Source organism: Cryptomeria japonica, chromosome 7 (assembly GCF_030272615.1).
Source record: "Cryptomeria japonica chromosome 7, Sugi_1.0, whole genome shotgun sequence".
Classification (NCBI taxonomy): domain Eukaryota; kingdom Viridiplantae; phylum Streptophyta; class Pinopsida; order Cupressales; family Cupressaceae; genus Cryptomeria; species Cryptomeria japonica.
In genome coordinates, this window is record NC_081411.1 from 670,838,537 (window position 1) to 670,848,811 (window position 10,275).

Consider the following 10,275-nt stretch of genomic DNA (forward strand, 5'->3'; position numbering starts at 1 on the left):
ATTTATTAATTCCAGTTTTGAGATAGAATAATGAAGGGATGATACAAACTAGCCTATCAAAGTATACTAAGAATGTATTCCTACCACCTATCTAAGAAGGCTCAAAAACTTGTTGAACCCATTACTATCTCTATAGTTTAGAAATTATTCGGTGACAAGATTGTTATTGAATAAGTAATTTACTCTTCCTTCTAAAGTTCTTTGTGTGTTACGATAAGGTGTCATAATAGGTAGCTTAAGCTCGACACATAAGGATGTAGATTTAGGTAATAATAAAGGACTTGATAACTAGGAAAATAATTCATTTTTTGAAAATTAAATACCTGATTTCACATCTCATGGTTTATTTAATGATTAGTATCATAAGTTATTTAATTTCATCACAGCAAAAACTAAATTGTTATGTACAAGAATGAATCAAAGAGTAAGATTGAAGAGGACTAACACCATGCAAACAAACAAGCTTAACAATGTCACATTGTAGATGTATTTGAGAATGCAAGTTTTATGTTAATCTATGTAAGTGAGTTTTTGATTTAAAAAAACCAGAAATATAATAATTATTGGAACTCAAATACATTGTGTCATACCCTGACAGGCCAACAATTCAAAACTAACACAAGAAAGATAGTAGTGGGTTAAAACTAACATGTATACTCACATGTCCCTAGAAACTATAAACTACTCTCCTAGACCAAGGTAATGATAGATAAATCTAACTGCATAACCAAACTTGTAGAATGCTAAGATCAATCATAAAAAAATATGAAATATCTTCCAAAACTGAAATAACAAATAAACCATGCAGCAAAAACAAGGATACGAGTTGATTACTGAGTAGGAGGGCACTCAATCTGGTTTGTGAAGATTATTACATTGTGAATATTTTTAATAGGTAGCTACTGCCTATGTAGGTAGCTTGAGTTATAATTGTGAAGATTTTTACATTGCTAAAAATTATTCGCATTATTACATCTAAATGTACGTTACTTATTTGTTATCACGAAATGATGTGTTTCTATAAAAAAGTGCAAAAATTTTCTGGTACTGTCAGGGTTTGCCTATGGGAGGTCAAGAATTTTCTAACCATCATTATTAGGTTGTTTCTTGAATTGTACACATTATTGCTATAGAATCTATCCAATTCTTTTACCAATATCTTCCACTAGGCTACTAAGATGCTCTAGACAAGTTATTAGTAAGAGAATCGGACAGATTCTATAGCAACAACATGTAAAATTCAAGAAACACATTCAATGAAGGAAGAACAGGTTTCCAAATAGAGTTAGACATGGGGTTGCTATAGAATATTCAAGATGGTACAAGAAATTTCAATGTAGGCTTTGCTACAGAATGCTCAAGAGTCAGACATTTTGTTGGAACTTTTTTCCTGGGATCCAAACTCTATGGGGTGAATCTATGTTGTAATCAATTGTGTGGTTGCTAACTCTCATTTCCTAGCAATTTCTCAGGTTAATATTGCTTAGAGAACTTTAGTCATTCATGTTCTCCATTTAGATCATTGTTGATAAACTATTGTATGGAATATCCATCATAGTTTATAGTTTTGGGTCTCAGAGTAGTAAAGTTTTTAAAGTTTTCAGAATAACCAAAAAATCAAAGAAATGAGTTAATGACAGTTATCACAAGGCCCTTAAGTTGTCAAAACACAACAAAGGGAAATATCTCTGTAACAGTGTGCATAGTATAAGCAACATAGTCTCATCTCAAGAGATACAATCTTTTAAACATGAAAATGAGATGAAATATTATTCTATGTACTACCTAATTAATCCTAGGTTAGTGTTTCATTTCATTAAAATGATACTGCAAGTAAAAAAAACAACATAAATACCTAGTCAGCCATTTCGTATAAACACCAGAAAAATAGCCTAGTAGAATTGTTAAGGTAGAATAACCTAAAGCATGTGGAATTAAATTTAATTAGAGAATGAGTAGCCAAATATAGAGAAAATATAGAGAACACCTATTAAATCTTTGTCAAACAGCCTAAGTAATGATTATATGACACATAAGTAAACCAATTCCTTTACCCAAGCACACACATCAACACAATTTACAATGACCACACATAGAATTAAGCTAAACTCAAATACACAATTTAACACCGGTAATCAAGTACGTGTAAATTATTCCAAAATAAAGCATTTAGTTATCAGAGAATATGATATATATTTTCTTACACATTAGGGGTAGCTACAAAGTTAGCATTTTAAAAGGTCCGATGTCATACTCCATAGACAAACACATTTTGGAAATTATAAATTCATGTTGAATGAGCTTTGAGAATGCATGGGTGTACCATGAACCCTTTGTGCAACATATATTGTCGGTGTTGCTAGTAACTCTATTGGGAAAATTTGTATATTTGTTTGTGGTGTTGAAATAAATGAGCAAAATCCTCGAACAAAATTATATATTTGTTTGTGGTATTGTTTTTGCCTAGATAACCTGTATATTTATTCTGTATGAATGAAATTTAAATGATTACTGAAAAGAATAATGAAATTTAAATGATTACTGAAAAGAATACATAAAGGGGTGTATCTTAGCCACCTTTGTAAGAATCCCTCTAAATTTTCACCAAAATCATGCAGTCCTCCTCTAACACGTTTTGTCAAACATTGTGCATGCTTCCTAAGGTCAAAAGGTTTTCTTTTGCAAATTTGGTAAGTAAAGGTTGTGAATGTTTCATTACTAATAATAATGATGCAAAATTTATAAACAAATGGAACATGTTAAGCACTCTGACTTGATGCAATATGTGTTTTTGTTGCTCTTATGACAAAGAGTCTCCTCTAAACCACAAGAAAGGGGATGATGAATAAGGAGAATTCAGAGTCCACATTAATGGCATTGAAGATCATGCTGCTGAAGTTGAAGATTCAACATTGGGTTTTTAGATATTGACCCCCCATTAGGATGGGGGACCCTTGGTCACTATAGTGAAATCATAAATGCGTAAGTAGTCTTTGACCTGATGTAATATGTGTTTTTGTTTCTCTAATCAGTTTCAGATACGTTTAGATATACTACATGAGACTTTACTCTATATCTATATTTTAAAGTCAATGTTCTAGTAAGATACAGTCATGTAAGCATGCTTTGTAACAACAAGAACAATGTTTTGTAAATATGCTATTTAACAACAAGAACAATGTTTTGTAAATATGCTATTTAACAACAAGAACAATGTTTTGGTAAGATACAATCATGTAATGATGCTATGTAATGGCAAGAACAATATTTTGGTAGGATACAATCATGTAATGTTGGGTAGTTGAATACTCCTATAGGGGCTATGACCCTGTGTGGTCCTTATATAGGCAGGTCTGTTAATTTTATTGAGATGATCTAAAGCTTGATATTTGTTATACTTAAGCAGTTATTCTACTATCAAAGGACATACATTCATTAATGAAAGACAATGTAAAATTCTGAGAATGAAATCTGCAACTATAATTTTGAAAACAAAGTTATTAAACAGTCCAAATCTAACATTGTTTATTGTCATGAAAGGCCATACACTATAGAAGTCAGAACATAATTTTGAACTTAAGTATGAGTACAAATATCTCTAGATCATAAGGTCTGTAATCAACCACCATGCTTCAAAAATTACATCATTCATACACATGTCATTATTATTAAACACAGATTTCACACACAGTTTGTAAATCAAATACAATTGTTGCCATATAATTGAGACAATTCTGACCTCTTACAAACTAGGGAAAAACTGAAGATAAATCTTTCCTAATTTTTGTACCTTTAAATAGATTTATGAACATAACCAATGACTCTTCTAAATCTACACTTCTTCACATGTCAATAACTCTATCTGGGCATCTTAAAGAATTACTTATATTTTACTTGTAATAATTATACTAATGTATATTAGGAAATCTGGAATTGAATATACGTGTCTGCACCATCAACTGGAAACTCTCATTTCAAAGCAGAAGCAAACAAGATGGATATAATAAAGACACATCAAATCTTTGCAAGACCGATTAAGAAAGCAGTAGTGCATCCCCTGGTATTATTGGGCATCATGGATAATTATGAGAGTGGCAAGTGACACTAGCAAAAGAGTCATTGATGTATTTCTCAAAACAACATTCCGCAGAACAGAGATGTCACTAACAGCTATAATCAGATTACACGATATGCCTTATTTGTGTTGGGTTTTCACGCAGCCATCCCACCTCCCATTCACGTCCACAATAGCGTAAGACAAACAATACCAAACTTAGGAATATGGATGGAATTAATGAATACGGGAAAGCTATCTAATATAAAATATAATGTTGGGATCAAATTTACCCACATCCCTTTATTTGTCGACGAATTGGAATCAGAAGCTTCCACTGACTTAAGGTAATAATACCTTAGAAGGATTGTTCATTCAACCAAGCACAGCTAACAAGGGAGATTTATAGATGCAATTACTTTTATCTAACCCTTTTGCTAATCTCAATAATATTGCTATAAAACCCAGAAGCCTAATTTTGACCTATCATATAGATCCACGCAACTATTTTCTGGAGGAAGGTTTGGCCTCTCCCCAGCCACTGGAATAGTTGCAATAGAAACCCACACAATCTCAGCATGGTCACGGTTAACAAGAATCAATAAGAAAATCAAAGGTTTTCACATGACTACAATTCTGCCTACGATCCTGTGTTGCTATGTTATAATACATAATAAACAAAACAAAAGAGACTTTTCATTCCATTTAGAATGCCCACTTCTAATTAGGGCAGATAGTTCTTTCAATTTCACATATTCAAATAACAAAGAAAAGATATCCAGTGCATTAGGAACAAAACATAGGAGATTTATAGGCTCATAGAGCTAGATTTCTCAGCTTGAACAATTTGCAGATCTCTTTGAATGTTGAATCGATGCAGTGCACGAGACGGGTTGAAGAAGATACTTAGGGCATTGAAAACTTCCCACCATACCACGAAAACTCGTCCCATTGTTAATAGTTGCATCCCGATGATGTTACCACCGCAGCCGCTAGTTTCCAATGAATGGAGTTGTTATTTCTACCGAATGAAGCAGGAGACGGTGAGTTGAGTTGTTATTGCTACCAGATGGAGTAGAAGACCATGAGTTGGGTGCGGACTTATAACATCAAGTCCAATATATTGAATGAAAATGTTATTTGTTAGAAAATGTGTTTTGTTATTGTCTTTATTTAAGTCAATTAAAATATAAAAGTTGTATTTAAGGCAAAATTAAAATTTTGTCTTAAATTAATGTCTTAAATCTTTATACTATGTAGTAGTGCAGTAAAGACTGATTCACCTCCTACCCCTCTCAGTCTTCTTTCTTGATTGTTGCTAACAAAAACATGGAAGAAAAGATGATTTATGTGCACTAACACCCCGCTTAAGTCTAACTAAGGAGACAAAAGTCTAAGGAAAGGAAAGAGGAAAGAGGAAAGAGGGAAAACCTAGTGGGAACAAAACCCCCCCTCAAAATTACAAGAGATACAGTTATATGAAGTGCATACTAACATCCTTTGAGATACAAGAAAAATGTGGACAATTGTTTACCATAGTGTTGAATGAAGAACCTCCTCAAAAGCCAAGATGATGATCAAGATCAATAATTTGTATTAGTTCCCTTGATGAAACTACTTAGAAAAACTTCTGTCTATTGAGGATATAGAAGACAACAATCTGCATGAGTGACCCCAATGACAATAATCGAACAAAATCAAATGGAAAACAAAGGCAAAAAATCTGACATTCGAAGATGCAGGTGGCACGTGAATGTGCATGAGTGACCCCAATGACACTACTCACCATGAGAGAAGAAGCTGCTAGTTGAAAATACAGGTGCCAATAGTCTAAAGAACTTATCAAACTCGGAAATAAAACAAAGAAGCACTAGCACTGATAGAGAAAAAAAGACCCCTCATAATATGACAAAGGAGAGGAATCATAGGTCCACTAAAATGATGTGTCACAAAGGAGAAGATGAAGGCGAGGCTCGAAAGGGCATGATCTTGGCATGCATCTAGAAACACAGGTTTACCTTAGCTTCCATTCTTCAGAAATCTGCTTGTAAATAATTTGTGTTTAGCTTCTCTTGCTAGCTCCCATGCTCTAATACCATGTAAAATTTTATCTAAATCTGCACAGGAGGATCTAGCTAGGAAAGAAAGAAGTAAACTTTCAGAACAAAGACAATATTTGAGGGAAGAATGTGAATAAAATTGTTTCATTGATTGATTTATGTGAATGAGTTACAATATATAAAGAGCCTCCATTAAAATTAAAAAGGAGGAAAAATAGGAATAAAACTGAAAAAACAATATATTCCTTAATTAGCTAAACAACTAAGCATAAAACAATTTTATCCAAATTATGAGATTAAAATAGAATTCCACAATAATAATCCCATAAAACATAGAAAAAAAGATGATTTATGTGCATTAACACTAACTACCCAATTCTATGCTTTATTGGTCAAGGCGAGCAGTTTAAGTGTCAACCATCATGATGGGAGCCCAATAGACAAATGGTTCAAAACATATCAGGAAGACGAAACCATTTAAGCAGAAGCCTTCCCACCTTCCATTGGACTATCGATGAGCGACATATCGAAGTTATAAGGAAGTATCGATGAGAGACTTATAAAGTCTCCTCGATTCTACCACTATTAATGAAAAACAATTCATCGGCAAGAAAAACTGTTGTCGAGGAGAGACATGTGAGCTATCTTTAATTTGACAACAAAAAACATGTTGGTGAGAAAATGTTGTCTTGATGAGAATATCTATGTGTCCCATTGACACACTGATGAAGAACATTGGGGTGAAAACCAGCCATGGAGTAGATACTTTTAAAGTGTCCTCGATTTTACCATGAAGAGAGATCAGAGTGACATGGCTGCATTGGTGAGAGCTCCATGGTGCCTTCTCGATCACAGGAGCTAAGTTCGTCGAGAAGACTCCTTGATATCAAGAAGAGTTCTTTTGGGTCACTTTTATCTAGCAACAAGAAGAACATTGGCCAGAAGACCAAGTCTAATGTCTTGTCACGACCACATCGGAGAGAGGTTCCTAGGTCTATGCGATGAAACAACATGCTTGATAAAAGGGTGTCAATGAACCCATCAGTGAGAAACCAACATATTGGAGGAAAACCTTTGCGGTCTCACTAATGAAACTATGTCTCCACAAACCATTATAAACATAAAACACACACCCGACCACTATTCCAAACTGAACTAGACCAAACTGATTCAAGACACCACCAATAGGAATAAAGATATGTACAAATGATGCAGATCGTGCCTTTGCCTGAGATGCTCCTGCATCATTTCTTCATACTTTTTTACCCTTAAAAAATATCAACTTGGTCAACTAACCTAACTAAAATGGTATATTCTTGCTAAACACATTATATTGAAGTCTAAATTTGTGAGCTAAACTAATAATTAGGATTTGGTTGCAAGTTTCCATATTAATATGAAATGAATTTTTTTATTTTTTTTAGCATTCGTATATGATATGATATCTCTTTTATTAAACTATTATTTTCTAGGTTCATTATTGCCAAAGTAGAGAAATTAATTATTCAAGTAATTATATTTTTCTACATAATTTATTCTTTGAGTGATCTTAAATCTCCATCATTGCAAAAGACCAATTGAATAGGGTATATCTTCACTTAGAGATGCTTCCTCAAGTAATCTATCTTAAATTTTAATACAATAAATTTAAAGATCTTATTCCTTCTTACTGTATTATTTCTAGATAGACTATTATTAGACACATTTATATTGTATAATGGATATTATGTGGAAAGTAATATTGGTGGAACTATTGCCCCAATAATACACAACTAAGTATAGATAATCAAAGTAAATTATGTGTATCCAATCTAGCTCATTGTTAGATATATCAATTGGAGACATCCAATTCATCTTTTGAAATAACGAAAAAATATGTTATTGAATATTATTTGAAAATAGGTTAGTTCATGTAATAATAGGAGAAACTGTGATTAAATGAGAATTGTTGCATTAAGTCAATTGTAACTGTGATCAAAGTTATACTAGGAAGGCTTCCAAATTTAAGTGAAAAAACTACCATATAAATCCACCAAGGAGAAAACCTTACCCCACCCAAAAGGCGTATTACTAGACATAAACAACTAAATTATGGTTATCAATACACCAAATAGGAAATTATGACAATCTGAAATACAAGAAATACAAGAAATTTTTAAGAAAAGCTAGATTTCTTATATAAAATATTATTATAACTAACACTTTATTATACTTTGAAAAATTAAGTCATAAAACCATAACATTTTTTTACCATGCTTAAATATCATATTCTTCACCACATAACAATCAATAATAAATTTACACTTTATCCTACAAACAAGTACACATAATTATCTTTCCTATTAGAACATATTTCATATACTATATGGGTATAGACCTATAGACCTATATAGAAACTAAAACACACAAATATCATAACAGATGGAGGACATAGACAAGCCAGTAAAGTTGAAACAATTCGTATGTTGTATGTTACTTAGGATATCTGTTTATGATGGACGAGGTGTGATTCGAGCTTCCAATGGATACTTCATGGACATGAGCACATTTTGAATATCCCGAGCAAGATCGGGTAGACTACCTTCCTTAGCACATCCCCACTCGAATGATTTAAGCAAACTGGCTAGAGTGATGGGAACATACACACTGGCCACGTCCATTCCTGCGCACACCCGCCTTCCTGTTCCAAACGGAAGATATGTCATTCTCACCTCATTATTCCCCAAAAATCTCTCAGGCCTCAACTTCTCCGGTTCTTTCCACACCTCAGGATCGTTGTTCACACTATGTAGATTAAAATGGACTCGTGACTTTGCGGGTATGGTGATGTCCATCACCTTACACTCGTTTTCCGTCTGGTGAATCATCCCGAGTGGTGCAATTGATTCTTTTCTCAGCGTTTCCTTCACCACACTTTGCACGTATGGCAGCTTCCTCAGATCCTCTAAACTATAATACCCATCATTTCCGTTCCCCGCCGCTTGGCTTATTTCTTGATGTGCCTTCTCTTGGACGTGAGGATTGGTTATCAGGTAAGCAAGAGCCCATTCTATGGCCGTTGATGTGCTGTCTACTGCAGGAAGGAAGAGCTCGTGCAAGTTGAAAGCTATTTCTTCATCGGATAACTTGGACTTGTCTTCACCTTCCTCCCCTTCGTCAATGGACACTAAACAGTTCAAGAAACTGCTGGGAGCACTTCGCTTAAAGTATTCTCTATAACTACGAGCAAATTGGATTAAAGGCACCAGGAGACACAAAACATCAGCTCAGAGACTTCCATTTCCTTTCTGTTCTGATTGATGAAGGAACAAAGAAACGAGCAAGAGAAAATGATTCCAGAAACATATCTCCTCTTTTACTCAGACTAATATCTTCAGCTATGAATTCTTCCAGCTTGGACAAGAAATTCTCGTCTTGAAAGTCCAAGCCAAAGCATAAGTGGGCAATAAAATTCATTGCCATGATTTTCAAGGCATCGAATGGCCTCACCACACCTTTCTTCTGTCTCATCTCCTTAACCAAGGCCTCCCAGATTGAAGCTTGGCCGGTGAGTACTATAAGTGGCGATGGTCCCATCCAAACTGTCATGACAGGACCATATGTTTTGGCCATGTCTGTCATGCTGGAAAGAATATTTTCACTCTTGTTCAGTTGATGAAAGTTGCCCAATAATGGCAGCCTTGGTGGAGATGGAGGCCATTTCCTCTCTTTAGTTGATGACAACAGAAAAGCTAGAGCAACAAATGTGGAAATGAGTGAAGCGGCTACAAGGAAAATAAAAGTCCCTTGCACAGTCGGAAGATAATTCACAACAGCCAGCGTTTGCCCCATCTCAAATGAATGGACTACCTAGAGAGCTGCGATTGTCGTTGCAACTCATACATAGATTGCACATATAAATACGCTGAGATGTCCGGCTCTGCGATAAGTTCAGGGTAGATTTTCTTTTCTAAAGCTGAAAAGGGTTGGTAAGCTGTAATTTCTACTACCTACTATTGGCACATTATCAAACAGAAGTTTCTCACCGCAATTGTGGAGGTCTATGTCACCGTCCTGATCCTCCAGTGTTTCGACTCTGCATTAGGCAATAGAGGCACTTGCAATTGATTGAGGAATCAATTAAAAAAAATTAATTTTTTTAATATTGAACACAGCAAAGAG

General features: G+C 34.3%; 1 protein-coding gene across 1 annotated transcript; it reads right to left on the minus strand.

Moving 5' to 3' along the window:
• Positions 1-8,603: 8,603 nt before the first annotated feature.
• On the minus strand, positions 8,604-9,945 carry LOC131034190 (cheilanthifoline synthase-like). The gene is made up of 2 exons (XM_057965580.2): positions 9,389-9,945; positions 8,604-9,333 (listed from the first exon to the last, which is right to left on the minus strand). The coding sequence occupies exons 1-2, from the start codon at positions 9,943-9,945 to the stop codon at positions 8,604-8,606; spliced, it is 1,287 nt and encodes a 428-aa protein (XP_057821563.2).
• Between the last annotated feature and the right edge of the window lie 330 nt (positions 9,946-10,275).

Excerpts from the sequence above, each read along its gene's own strand:
- LOC131034190 (XM_057965580.2), bottom strand. The coding sequence starts at position 9,945 with ATGGGGCAAACGCTGGCTGTTGTGAATTATCTTCCGACTGTGCAAGGG. Across the intron at positions 9,334-9,388 it reads AGAACAGAAAGGAAATGGAA|TTATAGAGAATACTTTAAGC; the intron begins GTCTCTGAGCTG and ends ATTTGCTCGTAG.